This window comes from Heteronotia binoei, chromosome 1 (assembly GCF_032191835.1).
Source record: "Heteronotia binoei isolate CCM8104 ecotype False Entrance Well chromosome 1, APGP_CSIRO_Hbin_v1, whole genome shotgun sequence".
NCBI lineage: Eukaryota > Metazoa > Chordata > Lepidosauria > Squamata > Gekkonidae > Heteronotia > Heteronotia binoei.
The window spans coordinates 16,079,090-16,099,179 of record NC_083223.1 but is presented as its reverse complement, the minus strand read 5'-3'; the positions used below and the strand labels follow the sequence as shown (position 1 = coordinate 16,099,179).

Sequence of the window (20,090 nt, the reverse complement as noted above, 5' to 3'; positions counted from 1 at the left end):
ACCAACCAACCCTCTGAAACTACCATGCATAATATTAAAAAGTAACACTTAGTCATTTAGAATAGTTCTGTGTAGCAGCCCGTTACTGTGGCCAGGAGCAAAGGATGTGCATTTAAAAAAGAAATGAACAGCAAAAACAAAACAAGTTTATTCTCCCTTAGTTAACCAAAGTTCAAAACACAGTGTTCTAAATATCCAGAACTTCTTTTAAGAGGTTGGTATAATCAAAGTACACTCAAAAGTGTATTTCTTCCATTCATAACAGAGTTTAAACAGTTTTAGAGCATCAAGACAAAGACAACTAAGTCTACTAATCCCGTATTCCGGTCTTACCAAAAACCACTATTCCAAGAAAATACTTTGGGGGCTCATTTAAGTAGCAAACTCCTTCCCAGTGAAGTAGGACTCGCCCTCTCAGCTGCCCCGGTCATCAGTACCGAAATCTGAAGAAGCTCGTGCTCAACAGCTCCATCTTGCAGGTATGCTTTCAGTGTTGCTGGTCACTTAACCCCAAAGGATCAGCATCGATGTCTGAATCATCCATCTCTACTTTCAGGGCTGAAGACACAAGGAAGAAAAGCAGTATGTATTTAAAACAGGCACGATTGTTTGTGATTGCATTAAAACAACTCAAAATGAACTAAATTTCCAAGGGCCAGTTGGCTAACCAGTTACATCTCCGAGTTACATCTCCAAGTCCAGTGGCACCTTTAAGACCAATGAGGTTTTATTCAAGGTATAAGCTTTCATGTGTATGCACACATCTTCAGGTACATTGAAATGGACGTGACCAGTCCCTACATATAGGTAGAGGGTGCAGCAAATTAGCATAAGTAATGGCATTTACAGATGCAAGGGCCAAACTGTCAAGTGCGCTATTTTCTGTAACGTGATTTTCTTTCAGACAAAGAGCAGGTCACCAGCTCTCTTCTGCTCCCCCCTTATTTACAACCATTGGGCAAGTAATAAATCCATCTGGCTCAAGGTTGTTTATGCTACAGCCTGGCTGGTGGTACTTTCAAGTCGCCTCTCCCACAGGTTCACACAGACAACTCTTATCTGCTTCCAGAATAGTGTGAGAATGGGAGATGTTTCTAATAGCCTAAATTCCTTGGTAATAAAATAGAGAGTTGTTTAGCAACCTTTGAACCCATGACTCAATTATGCATCTGTATGATAACCTTTGAAGATATCCTATATAGCAACTGTGTAACTGTGTATATGTCATTACTCCCAAGACTTGTGCCCTTGGTATAGCTCCTGAGTTTCTAACAATAAAACAGCTTTGATCAAACAAAAGACTGCTTATTGAGAAATATCGGCGCTTGACACAAACTGGAACAAGTTGGTATATATCAGGGGTGGCCAAACTGCGGCTCGGGAGCCAAATATGGCTCTTTCTGGCTCTTGAAGCTCCCAACACTCCATCGGCTGGCTTGAAGATGGCATTTGTCCCCTTAAATCACTTCTTCAAGCCAAACCAGCCAGTAGCTTGGAGAATGCATTTAAAGTTAAAGTTGCTTTATTTCCACCTCACCCTCCCATCATCTTCATTCCTTCCTGTCTTGTGGCTCTCAAACATCTGATGTTCATGTCTTGTGGCTCTCAAACATCTGACTTCTATTTTTTGTAGCTCTTATGTTAAGCAAGTTTGGCCACCCCAGTTTATATATTTACCATTTGCTTGGGTTTAATTCCAGGGGGAAACATAGTAAAGAAAATAAATCTATCAAAAGCAGAGATGGATGGGCAGTCCTGTCTTTAATTGCAGAATGCTGAGACTAATTAACTGAGGCCATATAAACCAAGCTTGTTATTCCAGTTTGGCCCTTGCATCTGTTCAACATCATTTATTATGCTTATGCTAAGTTGCTGCTCGTCCAGTATGTAACCAATGCTCCCTCTAAGCTGTGGAGTCTTGTGAGCAAACATTCTACTTTGTGATCTACTGGCATTAAAGTTGTGAGCTACTGTAGAAATTAGTTTGTTCTGGGACCATTTTTCCAGAGCTAAAACAAACGTGTTAGCCAGAGGCTAAAAAACTGAGCTAGTTCCCACTAACTCAGCTTAGAGAGAATACTGCTGGCAACTTCCATTTCGTTGCATCTGAGGAAGTGTGCAAGCATATGAAAGCTCATACCTTGAATTAAACTTTGTTGGTCTTAAAGGTACCATGGGACTTGAACTTTGTGCTGCCTCAGACCAACATGGCTGCCCACCTGACTCGACAGCAACATCGTTATCACAACACATCATTTTTAGAACAGCCAAGATACCAACAGAAGTTCCAACAAATTATATATAAGCCCCCAAATTTTAGAAAAACGGAACCCAGGATGCGGCCTGGCACTGGTAACAGCAGGCTTCATGTTCTGTGGCTCCCACCAGGTTCTATGGCAAAGACTTCCAAGCGACCTCCTTTCAGGTCCACATAAACATGTCTGCAGACCTCCCCTGACCCATCCCAGTGTGTCATACAAGAGTCCAGTGCAACCTCACTCATGCTTCCCCAATGCAGTCTAGTAGAGCATGGTTATCACACAGCCTCGGTGCCCGCATAAACTACTTGGGCAGCCTACAGACCCATGCTGCCTGCAGCTGCAGAAGGCAAGAGAAATACAGCATTGGTGCATCACTGCAAAGGGGGAGGGAAAGAACATGTATTACAAAGACTCCTGAAGGGGTCAGGAGTGGAGAAAAAGAACCAGAAGTACTTTTCTCCCTTTCTCACAATACGAGAACTTGTGGGCATTCAATGAAATTGCTGAGCAGTTGGATTAGAACTGATAAAAGGAAGTATTCCTTCGCCCAAATGGTGATTAACACGTGGAATTCACTGCCACAGGAGGTGGTGGCAGCTGCAAGCATAGACAGCTTCAAGAGGGGATTGGATAAGCATATGAAGCAGAGGTCCATCAGTGGCTATTAGCCACAGTGTATTGTTGGAACTCTCTGTCCGGGGCAGTGATGTTCTGTATTCTTGGTACTTTGGGGGGGAGGGCACAGTGGGAGGGCTTCTAGCCCCACTGGTGGATCTCCTGATGACATTTGGTTTTTCTGGCCACTGTGTGACACAGAGTGCTGGACTGGATGGGCCACTGGCCTGATCCAACATGGCTTCTCTTATGTTCACTATGTGGAGAAGAAAAAACACTGACACAGGATGTAGTGATGGCCACAGGTATAGACAACTTTAAAAAGGGGACTGGATAGATTAATGGAGTCCATCAGTGGCTACTAGTCACAATGACTGAAGGAAACTTCCACATTCAGAGGCCGTCAACCTCTGAATCCCAGAGCCAGAAGGCAACATCAGGGGAAGGCTATGTATGGCCTGTTGTTGGCCATCCAGACTAACTGGTTGGCCACTGTGTGAGGCAGGATGCTGGACTAGATGAACTGCTGGTTTGATCCAGCAGGGCTCTTTTCATGTTCTTGTGTCTGATTCTGCATTTCTGTCCAATGCTTCTTGCCTCTTAATTACTATACTACTGTCATTGGGGAAAGCTGAGCTAAGAAATATAAATACAGCCCTTCTTTTCTAGAAAAGAGATGAAGTCAAAGTATGTTTGGAAATATCAGCTTCTTATTTGGAGGCTCATTTATTGTCTGCCCAGGTTTTGGGGAGAGGACTCTCTGTAATTCCTCGATGACATGCTGTCAGGATTCCTGTCAGCAATTCTGGCTGGCCAGCCAGGCCCCAGGGAGGCTGCTGCACAGTACATCTGGGCCCTGTGATCCCTGCCTGGCCCTGGGGAGGCTGCTGCACAGCGCAGCTGGACTCAACAATCCTCGCTGGTCAGCCAGGCCCCAGGGAGGCTGCCACATGGCTCGGTTCAGTCAGCTGTCCCCGAGGGCCACACCAAGTGACCTCGAGGGCTGTACACGGCCCTCAGGACAGAGGTTCCCCACCCCTGACTTAGATCTTTGCTGACTCCAAAAACTCAATGCTTATTTAAAGACCATTTCTGTAAACTACCTGCACGCAGCAAAACACACATGGAGGACAGGGGTCAATGGGAACCAGTGTTCCCTCTAAGCTGAGTTAATGTCAGCTAGCTCACAGTTTTTTAGCCTCTGACTCACATTTTTATCTTAGCTCACAAAAAGTGGCTCCAGAGCAAACTAATTTCTGCAATAGCTCACAACTTTAACGCTAGTAGCTCACAAAATAGAATTTCTGCTCGCAAGGCTCCACAGCTTAGAGGGAACATTGATTGGGAACCACAAAAAACAACAGGTCACTAAGTCAAGCCAGAGACATCTTCAAGACAATTCCTGGAAGCAATTATCTTTGCCATCTTCAGAGTATGCCACTTTATCTAGAAACCAGAAGGTTCACACACATGACTAGAAGCGGGGCTTTTTTTGTAGCAGGAACTCCTTTGCATATTAGGCCACACAACCCTGATGTAGCCAATCTTCCTGGAGCTTACAGTAGACCCTGTATGAAGAGCCCTGTAAGCTCTTAAGAGGATTGGCTACATTAGGGGTGTGTGGCCTAATATGCAAGGGAGTTCCTGCCACAAAAAAAGCCCTGCTAGAAGCATAGCTTCAACTATCACCTCAACATTGCAGTTGGCATGGAAAGCCAAGGCATGTACATTGCAGCACCATGACCTAAGACTAGAATCCCACCAAGACACACAACCTGTCTCTCCTGTCTCTTGTCATTTCAACTAATTCTGTGCACAAACCAAGAACCACAACCAAAACCTGCAATAACTGCAAAGTTTTACATATTATTTAGTAGAAGTTGTAAAGATGTTCTCCTTACCTTCAACTGCTAAACTACTTTCTGACATATAAGGCAGGGTATCTATTTCTTCACATAATACCTGCAGGAGGGGAAAAAACCCAGAAAATTCAGATGATACATATGAATTTTTTTTAAAAAACAAACAAATGGACATATTTCAGTTTGGTTACTTAATTGTATAAAGTGTTCTAGGGTTAAGCTTAACCATCAGGCATGTCTTAGAATAGTGCAATCTTAATCATAATTCAAATAATAAAACTTTCATATCTATCTATCGAGCCAGTTTGGTGTAGTGGTTAAGTGCACAGACTCTTTATCTGGGAGAGCCGGGTTTGATTCCCCACTCCTCCACTTGCACCTGCTGGAATGGCCTTGGGTTAACCATAGCTATTGCAGGAGTTGTCCTTGAAAGGGCAGCTGCTGTAAGAGCCCTCTCAGCCCCACCTACTTACAGGGTACCTGTTGTGGGGGAAGGAGATAAAGGAGATTTTAAGCCACTCTGAGACTCTGATTCAGAGAGAAGGGTGGGGTATAAATCTGCAGTCGTCTTCTTCTAAAAATGCTACAGAATTTGAGAATAACAATTCCCTCTACAGACATTTCTTCAACAATACTATAGAGTCAAGAAACCAGCCAGAAGCACATCACTAACTGCAATCACTAATAAGTTATGTTTTTTTCAACATAATGAACGAAGGTGAATCTTCACACAAGCCAGAATGTTGCAGCCCACGTTACAGGTACAGGGGTTCCTAACTTCCTATCAATTTTGAGCAAAATCCTAGTTTTCTTTGCAAAACCAAATTGGCTTGTCCCTTGTGAAACTTAACAGCAGACTTCACTGCCTCCTCCTACTACACACACAGCCTCTCCCCAACACAAGATTTCAGTGTCAGCAGACCCTAATTAACCTCATGGTAAGGAGGGCAAAAGCAGAAGAAGGAAATCAGTGGAAATCCACCCCACCCCCAATGACATATATCAGGGGTGGCCAAACTTGCTTAACATAAGAGCCACATAGAATGCCAAATGTGTGAGAGCCAGAGAGAAGGAGGCAGGCAGATAGATAGGAGGAGGGAGGGAGAGGTGGAAAGAAAGCAACATTGACTTTAAATGCATTCTCCAAGCTGCTGGCTGACTTGAATTGGAGAAGAGATTTAAAGAGAGCTGATACGGCAGTGGAGGCTTCAAGAGTCACATAATATGTGTAAAAGAGCCACATGTGGCTCCTGAGCCACAGTTTGGCCACCCCTGACATATATGCTTTTCTGTCATCAGAAACTAACAGGACGCTATCCATTGTTTCTTGGTCACCAACCCTTACTATTCTACATTTATACATTTTAACCTTAATAGTGACCAATTCTTCAAGGTTAGTCTGTTGCAGCAGAAAAAAAATCTGTCACGTTAAAGACAAACAGCCTGAAGCTTCAATACACTTTCCAATATCTTAGGTGCCAAAGAAGCCCTTAATCTTTCATTCCACCAGTTTAAAAGGGACAGCTACCATCTCCTATTCTCTCTCACACACAAACGTGCATACACAGGTGGGTTGTTTTTTCAAACGACATTGCATTGGCTAGTTTTCAATTGACTGTTAACGAAACCCGATTGTAGTTTAAAAATTATTTTACCCTCGAACTTCTTAAAGCGAACTATCATTAAGCCTCCTTACTTGTTAGCTTTAATTCTGGCAACCCATTCCTTTACCAAGCCTGACAGTGTAGCAAATGAAATGCAGTTCAGGTAGTAGGTATTTCCCTCCATTCCCTTTTCTGCTGCGAAGACAAATCTACACTGAGTTAATTTCATTCTCCTACCTTTCCTAACCTTCCTCCTTCTCATATACAAGCCTCATGGTAAGTTAACTGAGACAGTCAATATAATGCGGTTCTTCAGTGCAAGTAGCATACCTCAGCTGGACATGAGTTCTGTTCAGAAATCCCATTCCAAACATTTACAGGACTTTCTCTTTGTTCCCATTCATGAGATTCAAAACATTTACATAAAGCTACAATTTAAACATACAAGTCTACTTACGTAAAGGGGAGCTACAACTGTTCTCATATTGAATGAGTCCTCTGATAGCTCTTTAGTGCTTCATCTTAATGTTAATTCACCCAGAATAACTCTCATTGCCTTACCTCTGTGCCTTCAGTAGAAATGTCCAAGCTCTGAGCCTCATATCTTTGTGCATCTCTCCCCACCACTGATTCAGATCCAACATCAAATCCTTTTAACTCACAAGGAGTGTCATTTTTTTCTGCCAAGAGAAAACATTCTTTAGAAGCACCTCACCTGCTGCAAGGTGCAACCTGTATGAAATGAAACAAAGGGTTAATTTCTCTTCACCCAGTAGGCTCGGAATGGTAAGTTCTAACCATGCTCACCAGACCTGAAGCAGCTCCCCCCCTTTTCTCCTCAAGAAGATGATAATGATACTGGCTCTATATCTCACCCTCCACTCCAAATCTCAGAGCAGCTCACAATTTCCTTTAACTTCCTCCCCAACAGCACCCTGTGAGGTGGGTGGAGCTGAGAGAACTCCCACAGAAGCTGCCCTTTCAAGGACAGCTCTGTGAGAGCTAAGGCTGACCCAAGGCCATTCCAGCAGCTGCAAGTGGAGGAGTGGGAAGTCAAACCTGGTTTTCCCAGATAGGAGTCTGCACACTTAACCACTACATCAAACTGGCTTTGGTAAGTGAAGATATCTACACAAGCACAGCTCATATTTCTTCCCCCACTATAACAGCTGAACTGTTGTATTAAGATATCTTCATCCCTTTTATTATGATTTTCTGTAAGTCAGCAAAGCCAGCTCTTTATTCGAATTAGAATCATAGAGTTGGAATGGACCTCTAGGGTCATCTAGTCCAACCCCCGGCACAATGCAGGAAACTCACAAACACCTCCCCCTAAATCCACAGGATCTTCATTGCTGTCAGACGGCTATCTAGCCTCTGTTTAAAAACCTTCAAGGAAGGAGAGCCCACCACCTCCTGAGGAAGCCTGTTCACTGAGGAATCGCTCTAATGGTCAGGAAGTTCTTCCTAATGTTGAGCCGGAAACTCTTTTGATTTAATTTCACCCCGTTGGTTCTGGTCCTACCTTCCGGGGCCACAGAAAACAATTCCACACCATCCTCTCTATGACAGCCCTTCAAGTACTTGAAGATGGTGATCATATCACCTCTCAGCCGCCTCCTCTCCAGGCTAAACATCCCCAGCTCCTTCAACCTTTCCTCACAGGACTTGGTCTCCAGACCCCTCACCATCTTCGTTGCCCTCCTCTGGAGCCGTTCCAGCTTGTCTATATCCTTCTTAAAATGTGGTGCCCAAAACTGGACACAATACTCCAGGTGAGGTCTTACCAGAGCAGAGCAAAGCGATACCATCACATCACGTGATCTGGACACTATACTTCTGTTGATACAGCCCAAAATTGCATTTGCCTTTTTAGCCTCCGCATCACACTGTTGACTCATGTTCAGTGTATGATCCACTACGACCCCTAGATCCTTTTCGCACATACTACTGCTAACAGAAGTCTCCCCCATCCTATAACCATGCATTGGATTTTTCCTATCTAAATGCAGAACTTTACATTTATCCACGTTAAAATTCATTTTATTGATTTTAGCCCAGTTTTTCAGCCTGTCAGAGTCATCCTGTATCCTGTCTCTGTCTTCTTCTGTGTTTGCAACCCCTCCCAATTTAGTATCATCTGCAAATTTAATAAGCATTCCCTCTATTCCTTCATCCAAATCATTGATAAAGATGCTGAACAAAACAGGTCCCAGGACAGATCCTTGAGGTACTCCACTTGTCACTCCTCTCTAAGAGGAACCATTCACAAGCACTCTTTGGGTGCGATCTGTCAACCAGTTACAGATCCACCTAACGGTAACAGGATCCAATCCACATTTTACCAACTTGTCAACAAAGATAATATGTGGAACCTTATCAAAAGCCTTACTGAAATCAAGATAAACTATGTCTGCAGCATTCCCCTGATCCAGCAAGGTAGTCACTTTCTCAAAAAAAGAGATCAGGTTAGTCTGACATGACTTGTTCTTGAGAAAACCATGCTGGCTCTTAGTAATCACATCCATTCTTTCTAAATGTTCCAGGACCGACTGTTTGATGATTTGTTCTAAAACTTTTCCAGGTATAGAAGTCAAGCTGATGGGTCGGTAGTTACCCGGATCGTATTTTTTTCCCCTTCTTGAAGATGGGGACAACATTCGCCCACCTCCAATCTTCCGGCACTTCTGTTCTCCAAGAATTCTCAAAAATAATAGCCAGAGGCTCAGAAATTACATCCGCAAGCTCTTTTAGAACCCTTGGATGCAATTCATCTGGCCCTGAGGACTTAGTTTCATTTAAAGAAATTAGGTGTTTATGTACTACTGATGCTGATCCTAGGTTGGAACTTCATACCCTCCTTATATGTTCTGTTTTTGCTACGTTGAGCACCATTTCCCTCAGAAGAGAAGACTGAGGAAAAGTAGGAATTGAGCAGTTCCGCCCTCTTTTCATTAACTGTTACAATTTCACTTTCTTGCCCTCGCAATGGGCCCACCATGTCCTTGCTCTTTTTCTTACTCTGAACATAAGAACCCTTTTTTGTTGTTTTTATAGCATCTTTGGCCAGCCTAAGCTCATACTGAGCTTTAGCTTTCCTAACTTTTTCTCTACAAGCACTGGTGATGTGTTTATATTCATCCTTGGTTATAAGGCCCTCCTTCCAATTCCTAAAGGAGTCTTTTTTATTTCTCATGTCTTTAGAGAGCTGTCCATGGAGCCACTTTGGCTTCTTTAGGCTTTTTCCATTTTTTCTTCTCATAGGAATCGTCTGTGATTGCGCTTTCAGTATTTCGCTTTTAAGAAACTCCCACCCCTCCTGAACCTCCTTCCTCCTACGTATTTCTGACCATGGGACTTTACCCAGCATAGTTCTAAGTTTATTGAAGTTTGCCTTTCTGAAGTCCAGCCTACAAGTCTGACTATGTATATATAGCTTTTCCCTTCCCTAAGACTTTAAATTTCAAAATCGCATGGTCACTACTGCCCAGGGTGCCCACTATTTCCACCTCTTCAATAAATTCTTCCTTGTTGGTGAGAATCAAATCCAAGATAGCAGATCCCCTTGTTTCCTTCTTCACTTTCTAGAAAAGGAAGTTGTCAGCAAGATGTCAGGAATCTATTCGACTTTTCATTTTTAGCAGAGTTGGACTTCCAACAAATGTCCGGGTAATTGAAATCTCCCAAGATCACTGTATCCCTTCTCTTGGAGAACTTTGCAATCTGCTGTAGAAGTATCTCATCCAAGTCCTCTGCCTGACTTGGTGGTCTATAGCAGACCCCCACCATAATATCACTGTTATTTCTTACTTCTTTTATTTTTACCCAGAGACTCTCAACTGAGCTGCCATGCTCTGTTTGCATGGACACCAATCTTCATTTGTTATAGTTTCAGGAGTGGCCAAACTGGATCGGGAGCCATATGTGGCTCTTTCACACATATTGTATGGCTCTCAAAACCCCCACCACCCTGACAGCCAGCTTGGAGAAGTCAGTTTTTTCTTTAAATCACTTCTCCAAGCCAAGCCAGCATTAAAGTTGTTTCCTTCCCACCTCCCCCTCCTCCCATCTATTTGCCTTCCTTCCTTGTGGCTCTCAAACATCTGACGTTCATATCTTGCGGCTCTTACATTAAGCAAGTGTGGCCAACTCTGTTATAGTTTATTCATTCCAAGCAGCCCAATTGTGACAGAAGCACATATGGACAAGTGACATCAGTGACATCACAGACTACAAATGACGTAAATAAATAAATAGGACCAGAATTTAAGAGGCAATAAAAAGAGACAGCGAGAACAGTGGTGTGGACAGGATGGGACAGAAGTCCCTGAACAGTTGCAATAAGGGGGAAAATTTTCATGGAGGCACATTTTTCGCAAATGTTGGAAAGTTACAGCAACTAACATATGGCAATCTATACAGTATAAAAGGAAAAGCTCCACTGGAAACCAAACCCACCACCTTCCCAGCAGCTCACAAATATGAATGGGCCACGAGCTTCTTGGACATTTAGTTCAAGCCAGGAACATCAAATAAGGCTGGACAACTTGCGTGCCAGGAATATAGCAAAAGGCGGGTCCCAGAATGCCCATCTTTTTTGCACGAAAGTTTCCTTCAGAATACAGGAATGTGGTGTCGGTGAACAAATCTATTTATCTGAACTGATACAAGAAGCTCTTGTCATGAGAGAGGCAAAGAAAGAAACCATTTTATGTTTTATGGTCAGAGGTCAATCCATTCTACTTTTTTTGCCACGTTCACCTCTAGTCTCTGCCCCCATTAAGTGCTCCAAATCCCTCCCAGAAACATACACGAAGCACATCTGTTTGCTGCTCACCAGCTGCTACTACTTAAATATCGGTGCATTCAGGCTAGGTGAGACAGCTATGTGCACAAAAGTGCATCAAACTTTTGCTAGAAAACAAAAAAACCAAGCTTACCAGCACTCCGACGTGAAGCTTCAGCTTGCTCTCCCCACTGCAGCTGATTTGCAAAATCATCCTCGGCCAACTCGCTATTGCTGTCTTCAAAACCAGTGCATGGGACAGGCCTCGTCTCTACTTGTTCCACGCTCTCCTCCAAAACAGCTTGCTGTTTCATGTCGTTCTGCTTCGGGGCATCAGGTCCAGTTTCACACAGATCTATTTCCTCTCCCGTGCAACATGTGGCTTGCAGTTCTAATTTGTTTTCTGAAAGGCCAGACTGAATTTCTGGGAGAGAGGGAGGGGGTACAGCAGACAATAAGCGCAGCTCCTGGCTTTCGACAGCTAGCAACGGGGGTGGTGAAGGGTCTGGCAGTTCTAGTGGTCTCTCTTGCCCACAGCTTCGCCAACAGCTCACTTCATCCATTAGCAAAGGGCTTGGATTTAACTCTGTTTCTGAGGGCTCTTCAACCAAGTCCAGTTTGGAGGTCTCTCGCATTTCTTCACACAAGAGATGGTTCACATCAATGGGTTCCAGTTCCACTAAGCTTTCCAAGGAGGCTTTTTCAGCACTCAACAACAGCTCCATGTCAAACGGATCCTGTGGTAAGGGCTGATTGGAATCAATGGATTCCAGTCCCACCAAGCTTTCTGATGAGACATTTTCAACGCTCAACAGCAGCTCTATGTCAAAGGGATCCTGTGTTAAGCCCTCCTCTTGGGCTTCAAAGGGATTTTGTTCCGACACCTCTGTTTCAACACTCCCTGGAGACAGTGTTTCAGAAACATCTGTACAACTAACAGCACACATCTTGCGCTCACCTTCTCTCTCGGGGACCAAACAGTCCAGTTCATCAGGAGGCACCTCAGGTATAGTTTGTTGTTCCCCTATATTAAGTACCTCAAAGGTGGTCTGGTGATGCTTGGCTGGATATTCATTTCCTTTCGCTTCACAAAGTCCCACATTTCTTGTAGAAGCTGAACACTCTTCTGTTGGCTGAAAAGGCTCTGGAGCACATAACAAATCCTCTGAAGCCTTGGTACCTTTTGAAGCCACTGAAGTGAAAGCAGACGTTTCCATTTCACAGAGAACAGCTTTCAAATCTTCTGCCTTAGCATCTTTGTTCTGTCCTTCATGACTGAAGAGGTTTGTCACAGCTGAGCCACTGTCTTCAATGTTAGGCTTCCAAAAAGGTTTCATTTGTGCATTAATGCTTTCCCCCTGACATTCCAAGTTAACAGCAAATAATGGGATTTCAGAAGGCCTACTGCACAGTATTTCTATAACAGTAACATCTAGTAAAGAATCTACTGTTTTAATGCAAAAGATATCAATTGTTCCTTCTACCCAGGACCCCTCAGAGGAATTAAATCCAAACAGACTACATGGAAACGCTTGAGGAGGTAGTGTTAACAGCTCATCAGAAATCTCCCTTAACATCTCTCTGGTGACAAGGTCCTCAGTTCCATAATCAACATGAGCAACTCTCAAGGCGTTCTCTTGTACACTGGTAACTGTTGCTCGGTAAAAATTTTCGCTTTTACTACATTTTGCTAGACAAGGGCAACCAATTTTCAAATCAGTCATATTACAACCAACCAGCTTTGCAGCATCCTGGACTTTCTTTTCAATGGAACTGATTTCAGACAGATCAGCAAACTGACACCAGAAATAATCTGGGCTCTTTGTGGCTCTTGTAAACACTTTTACAGTTTGTCCACCTACAGGTGCCTCCCAGAAAAACGACTTGGCATCCTGTACACCTGCAGGTCTGCTAGGCTCATCAGAAACAGCTTTACCCAAATGAATCAAGTCAACTTCGGTTTCATTTTTGTCAGGTGTCTCTACTGGCAGAGATTTTTTGCATGCACGATGACAATTAACCAAATCAGCCAGCATGTTACCTTCTTTGTCACACAGAATAACTTCCCATTTGTCTTCAAGCTGTTCCACAAATTCACAGTTCATCTGAATTTCACTTGTACTCTGGGAGAAGCACAGCACTGCTTCCTCTGTCCACTTTAGACACCCACTGGACTTCACTCCACCCAAAGAGCAATGAATGCTCATTCTTGGACACAGTGCACAGTCCTCCAGAAGTCGACATGTTTTGCAAATGTCAACTACTGCAGTATTGCCAAAATCAATGTATCGTACACTGACCAATTCATCAGATGGCTGCTTTTGGACTACAGCTCGATACCACAAGCTGTCTTCAGGAAAAACTGCACCTATCAAGTCTCCTACACAGAGCTGCTGTCCATTCAGGAACTCAACTGCTTCAGACTGGTTTAGTTTCTCTGAAATACTGTCAAGCAGGGACTCATCTTCTACTAGCTGAACATAAAAGTCAGAAGGATTATTTATATGAGAAACATACACAAAGGTCTTAAAACCAGGGGTTAGGTTTTTCAGAGGCAAATCACATATTTTCTTAAGTGAAGAGTCTGTGAAAATGTCCTTTTGATTTCTGTTTTCGAAGCTATCACCTGTCCCTTCCCTCTTTTCCAGGGGCCCATCATGTCTGCTCCTAACTCCCACTGGATCAGTTTGGCTAAGCCCTTCCACTGGCAGAGACAACTGCATCACCGTCTCTCCCCTTGTTTTCTGATGAGAGGGTTTTACTTCTCTGTACCCAGCACTGGGTCTGCTATGGCCCAGGGGTTCCAGATTTTTAGACAGGTGTCTCTTAACCCCTGGGGTAGAGTGGTCACCCCCTGTAAAAAATGGCCTCCTTGCTTCACTGCCCAATTCCCTACTTTCTGCAGATCTGACCATTCTTTTGCTGCCTGGTAAATCTAATTTTTCTTTCAGTTTTGCATTGATCTGCATTTTGCCATCATACAATTCAACAACCAGTTTTCCATCAGGTTCTTTTGCTACAATTAAAGCCTTTAAGGGCTTTTCTAGCACTAAATTTTCAAACAATGTGACGGCTTCTTTGGGTACATTACCAATATCAGACAATGAACATTTAATCGCTTGCATTGGCAAAAGCAGTATCTCATAGGCATCTCTGGGTACTAAAATCAGATCTTCTTTTTTCAGCACCTCAACATTCCCATAATCCACAAAGACGACTTCATTGGTGGTACTTGGCTGAGCCAGTATTGCTCTGTACCAGCAGCCATCAGTATACTTTGCCAGATACAAGTTTTCAGGAACCGGTGAGGATTCCAAACTATGCCCCACTTTGCTGAGCTTACCAATTTTATTTGTTAAGTGTTCAAGAAGACGCGCGCTTCTGGCCAGCTGGCAGTAGAACAGACACAGATCGTGAACATATGTGACATAGACCAACTCTTCACTGCCTATTTTGATGTCATGTGTTGAATAATAGTAAGAAAGAAGGCGAACTGATGATATCAAGGGTTTCTGTGGTGCTACAGATCTGGCTAAGCCCTTACTTGTTAAAAAACGGCACGCGCTTTCAAAAGGTGTGATTAAGTCGACAACGTTAAAGAGGTATGCATTATTTAATGCTGCTAAAGCAAATATGGTACACTTCAGTTCAATTTTGCTTGCTGAATCAACAAATTCCTGAAAAATCTCAGTGGCCTTTTCATCCCAAACAAAAGGATCCTGGCTATTTGGCTGAATTAAATTGTAAAGGCTACATCGGAAAGCCTGGGCTTTCAACTGGAGAAACTCAGCCTTAGTTGAGCACAGATTCTTTATAGGAACAAGCTCTTTATTCCCATAGTCAACATATGCAACTTCTACCTCTTCTTTAGAGCGGTCGGCACGAATAACAAGAGCTCTGTACCACTTCCCATCTTCTGAATACTTAGCCAAACACACAGGGTTAGGCCAGTCATGAGGCTGTGCTGCATGAACACAGTAATGCTGAATCTCAGCCATAAGTATCTTCAGGTCATGGGAAGTTTTAGCCAATTGACACCAAAAGAGACTAGGGCTTTCTATGTAAGATACTATCACATCTACTGTACTTCCAACTTCTAACTGCCCTTCACAAGATAATCCTGGCTTTATTTCAGAGTAGTTGTGCGCCAGATAGGACAAACTGTTTGGGACACCCTTAGAGTCTTCTTTTCCAACTGTTTCACTTGGCAATGAGCAAAGGCCTCCAAGTGCTTGGCGTTTGGCCGTCAAAGCTGGATGGTCACGTTTGGATGGGAATTCATCTTTTGCAGATGTTTGTCTCATAGGGTTTTGACTTACGCCCTGTTCTTTAACACCCTTTCTCACAGGCTTATCCGAAAGCTTCTGGATAGTCTCTGATACTGCTTCGCCATAATGCTCACCATACTTCCCCTGGGACATGATTTTGGCTATGTTTTTTTCTCCTGCTAGAGAATGATCAAAAAGTTCAACTATGTACATGTCCCCCTGCATGCCCAGGACCTGCATCACTAGTTCCTTGTTCAGCACAGCTTTCTTGAAATAGTCTACAGAGCATGGAGTCCATGGCTGACTCAAGGAAGAAGGATTAGCCAGGGCACACCTGAGCGCCACAGCAGGAAGTTCTCTGAACTGAGGAAGCAGTTCCCTCACCTTGTACAGGTCAACTATTTCCTTGTTCCCCCGGTCAACCAGATATACTTCGATGCCTTCTCCCTGCACACTGGTGACAATGGCACGGTGATAGAAATTCTCCTTCAGCATCACACAGCACAAGGAACCCGGCTGGGGCTCAAGGAGAACCCCCTCTAGTTTTTTGCTTTGTGAATAAAAGTCTTGTAAGTTCTGTTTCAAGCGACAGAGAGGCTGGTGGTACTCCTGGAGGTACACGGAAAACTGCATGGGGTCTTGGAGGAAGGATACTTGGACTTTGTGGCACTCACCTGCCTTCAAATGCAGACTGGGCAGGGAGCTGGCAGTAAATGTGGATCGCTTGCCCAGTGTCTCCTTCTTGGCAGAGGAACTGATGCTTTCCTGTTCAGCCCCTAAGTCCGAAGGGTGCCCTTGAGGGCTATGCACAAATCTCTGGGTCAGGCAGTTTGCCTGCACCCCAAAAAGGCAGTTGAGGTTGAAGCCTTCTTCCCCCAGAAAGGTCACGTAATATACATGCTCAAAGGCGCAGTAAGTTTCAATGCGGGCTTGCAGCACCTTGCCCAAAAGCAAAGTCTTGAGCTCACTAATCTGTGAGCGGGTCCAGCCGCAACCTCCATCCGTGATCCCCTGCAACGAGCAAAGGTAGGTCACCACTGGCATCCGGAAATACACCTCTGGCAAGCAACGCAGGTTTCTCTTGGTCACAAACTCCTTCCTGCCATAGTCCATGCAGATCACCTGGGCCACCGCCCCCGGCTGCTCTTCCGCACTACCCCCAGGATATATCTCAAGCAGCAAAGCTCGATACCAGCGTCCATCTATGCCCCGGGCAGCACAGGGAGAACCAGGAGCGGGTAAGGCCTCTTGCGCACCATCTCCTCTGGCCCCCTCAAAGGCTTGGCTCATGCTATCGGAGAGATGGTAGATCTCTTTGGAGAGGCTGCGCAGTTGGAAGTAGATTCTGTGTGGGTCGCATATTTCAGTCACCAGTACTGACTCGGTCATGTTTAACTCCAGCTTGGGGTAGTAGTAATCCAGGGAACCGGGGCTTAACTGGCCTCGGGTCGGAGCGGAGGCGGCAGGAACAACGGGCACCTGAGGAGGAGGTGCAGAAGGTAAGGAGGCCTGCTCCGGCGGGATAGCAGTGGCACCCAGGGAGGCGTTGAGCAAAGCGCGGAAGGCTGCGGGCGAGATCTGGCTGGCCAGCCCCAGGTGGTGCATCTGGGCCAGCAGCCGGGGCAGCTCCAGGACCACCAGGCGCTGGGGGATGAGCACCTCCCGCACCAATCCGGAGACTTCTTTCCCATGGAGGTAGCCCAGGAACTCCACGGCACCTGCCGTCCAGCCAAAACTGGGCCTACTGTTGCTGGTGCCTCTCAGCGTGGTCAGACCCTGGGGGTCGCCCCCGGCTGCCGCCTCGACCCCAAAGTTCCCCGGGGGCACCAGGTCGGCCAGGATGCAGCTCAGGACCTCCGAGGGCAGGTGGAAGAACTCCTCGCGGCCTCGGGCCAAGTAGTAAGCGCCTGCGCCCACGGTGCGGCCTTCGTCCAGCAGGAAGACCCGGTAGTCTCGGCTGGGGCCTCGCTGGCGGCCCACCACGCGGCAGCGCTGCCACTGCCCGCCCAGCTCCACCAGGCACAGGTCGCCCACCGACAAGGCCAAGGGGCTGCCGCCGCCGCCGCCGCCCCCGGGGACGCTGGCCAAGCGAGGGCCCGGCGCAGCCTGGATGTCTTCGCGGAGCCTGGCGTAGAGTTCGCCCCACTCGCCCGTCAGGCCCCACAGGCGGGCCAGCGGGATCTCCGGGTGCACCTCGACGAAGGAGACCCGCAAAGTGATGGTGGTGCCCGGCGTGGGCAGGACGGAGCACATCTCGGAGCAGGACGCCGCGACGCCCGCCTGGGTCTGAGGAGGAGCCGCCGCCGCCTTCGCGCCTTTTTGCATCGGCCTCGCGGAGGGCACGTGACCGCCCGGCCAAACCCAACGGGCGCGCGGGAGAGTCGGTTGCCTCGACGACGGTTTAATTTTTAAACCTCAGGAGGCAACGGCCGCTCGTCGGCTCGCGCCGCTTCGGGAGGAGTTGGCTTCTCTGGCGCTCCGCGAGGCGGGGGCGGGGGCAAGTTTTATTTTCCCCCTCCCAAGTTCGGGCTGCCGCCGCCGACGGTGGTTTGTGGAGGAAGAAGGTTTGAAGACGCGCCTCGGGCTTGAGGGGAGGTTAGTAATCGCACTCGGCGCCGTCCCCCGAGGAGGCTGAGGGAGAGCGGGTGCCGGTCTCCAGGGGAGGCCTGGAGTGGTTGCCAGGGCGTGGCGGAAAGGGGCGGTGTCATGTGGCATCCCTCCTCCAATCAGCGTGAGGGGTCGGGGTGCCTTCTGTCAGGGGCTTCCCAGGTGTAAAAGTTTCTATGAAGCAAGGAAGGACCTATTATAGCACCATAATGTTAATTTTAATATAATCTGTAAATTGATTTATGATGATTTTATTGCTATGTATGATTTTATTGTATTACGTTTGTATGTTGTGAGCCGCCCTGAGCCTGCTTGTGCGGGGAGGACGGGATATAAATAAAAAGTATTATTATTATTATTACTGTGCTAGTCGTGGATCGCACCTAATAGTAATTACTCGATAGTCGTTTTTGGAATAATCTGTAATAGTTTGCATAAAACTTATTTAAGGCAGTTAAGAATTCTTCGCAATGCTTACTTAATAGTTTAATGATACTATGGGTTCAATGAGATGGGTTGTATTTCGATGCAGGAATTGTTGTCTTAACTTTTATCTTGATCTCTCTCCTTGGATAGAAAATGGTTGACATATCTTGACACATCTATATAGCTTAAAATTCTTACTAGGTATTTTATTGCATGGATGTAAGTATTTGTGCTTGTTTATAACCTGATTCCATAAAATTAATTGCATATGAGTATTAACATTGATGTTAACTTGGATATTTTCAAAATTTTCAAAATTCAATAAAATATATAAATGAAAAAAACAAAGAAGGGGTTTTTGGGGGGGGGTGTTTCTAAAAATGTTTGTTTAAAGCAATAATCAATATGCAATACACTTAACAACTTTGTTATGAAATAAATCGTTAATAGTACGATGAAGTGAAATGATATATATAACAGGGGTGGCCAGATTGCAGCTTTGCAGCCACACATGGCTCTTTTGTGTGGCTCTTGAAGCCTCCACTGCCCCCCTGGCCTGCTGGGAGAAGGCATTTCTCTCTTTAAATCACTTCACCAAGCCAGCCAGCAGCTTGGAGAATGCATTTGTGCTCAAGTTGCTTTCTTTCCACCTCTCCTTCCCTCCCCCTTTCCTTGTCTTGCAGCTCTCAAACATCTGACCTTCATGTCTTGTGGCTCTCAAACATCTGACAATGTGTGGTGTCTGTTTTATACCATGTAATGCATCTTGAGTCTCAAGAAGAAAATAACTGGTAAATAACTAATAAAGTATAAATAAATATATAAATAAACGATGATGGGCTGACCACCACTGTACTCATTCTCTCCCCCCCCCCCCCCGCCCAATAAATGTTTTCTGGCTATGGGCCTGTTTCCATACAACAAAGATCAATTCCCCTAGAGAAAATGGTAGCTTGAAAGGTGAGCTTTTTAGGGATGCCAGTCTCCAGGTGAGACCTGGGGATCCCGTAATTCCAGGGGATCTGGAGACTGGCATCCATAAAAAGTCCACCTTTCAAAGCTACCATTTTCTCTAGGGGAATTGAACTTTGTTGCTATCTGAACAAAGGATGAAACAACACATTAAACAATGAAGGACGTCACATTATGTAATCATTAGAAACAATTTGTTTTCCTGGACCAATGTATTTTGACGTAGTCCTGTTTCCTTTTATAAAAATGCCCTCCTCAACCGTTCTGTTTTATATAGTTTGTGGAAAGCCAAGAGTATGGGAGCCTTCCAGACCCCCTCAGGCAGACCGTTCCACAGCATGGGGGCCACTAAAGAGAAGGCACTTCTGAAGGAATGTGAATACACACAAAAGCGTATATCTTGAATAAAACTTTTGTTGGTTTTAAAGGTGCCCTGGACTCAAACTTTGTTCTACACGTATGGGCAGTTATAGGTTTTCCCCATCTTCAGGGTGGCACCTACAGAAATTTGTGCTCAAGACGAGCAAAGTTGTTGCGGTGGGACATAGGCAGAGACATGGTCTTGCAGATACAAGGGTCCAAAGCCATGAAGGATTTTAATGGGATAGCCAATTCCTTGAATTGAGTCCACTGACGGGCAACCAGTGGAATGACTGCAGACTAGAATTAATATGCATGCTCTACTTGGG

At 45.3% G+C, this 20,090-nt stretch overlaps 1 protein-coding gene across 1 annotated transcript; it reads right to left on the bottom strand.

Moving 5' to 3' along the window:
- Positions 1 to 124: 124 nt before the first annotated feature.
- On the bottom strand, positions 125 to 17,658 carry TDRD6 (tudor domain containing 6). Its single transcript, XM_060231323.1, has 4 exons — positions 11,283 to 17,658; positions 6,904 to 7,022; positions 4,778 to 4,838; positions 125 to 558 (listed from the first exon to the last, which is right to left on the bottom strand). The coding sequence occupies exons 1-4, from the start codon at positions 17,647 to 17,649 to the stop codon at positions 488 to 490; spliced, it is 6,618 nt and encodes a 2,205-aa protein (XP_060087306.1). The 5' UTR covers positions 17,650 to 17,658; the 3' UTR covers positions 125 to 487.
- Between the last annotated feature and the right edge of the window lie 2,432 nt (positions 17,659 to 20,090).

What these genes read in the sequence shown, in the direction of transcription:
- TDRD6 (XM_060231323.1), bottom strand. Translation starts at nt 17,649, where the DNA reads ATGTGCTCCGTCCTGCCCACGCCGGGCACCACCATCACTTTGCGGGTC. An exon ending in AGCTTCACGTCGGAGTGCTG is followed by an intron (nt 7,023 to 11,282) that starts GTAAGCTTGGTT and finishes TTCTCTTGGCAG; the next exon opens with AAAAAAATGACACTCCTTGT. An exon ending in TTTCTACTGAAGGCACAGAG is followed by an intron (nt 4,839 to 6,903) that starts GTAAGGCAATGA and finishes CCCCTCCTGCAG; the next exon opens with GTATTATGTGAAGAAATAGA.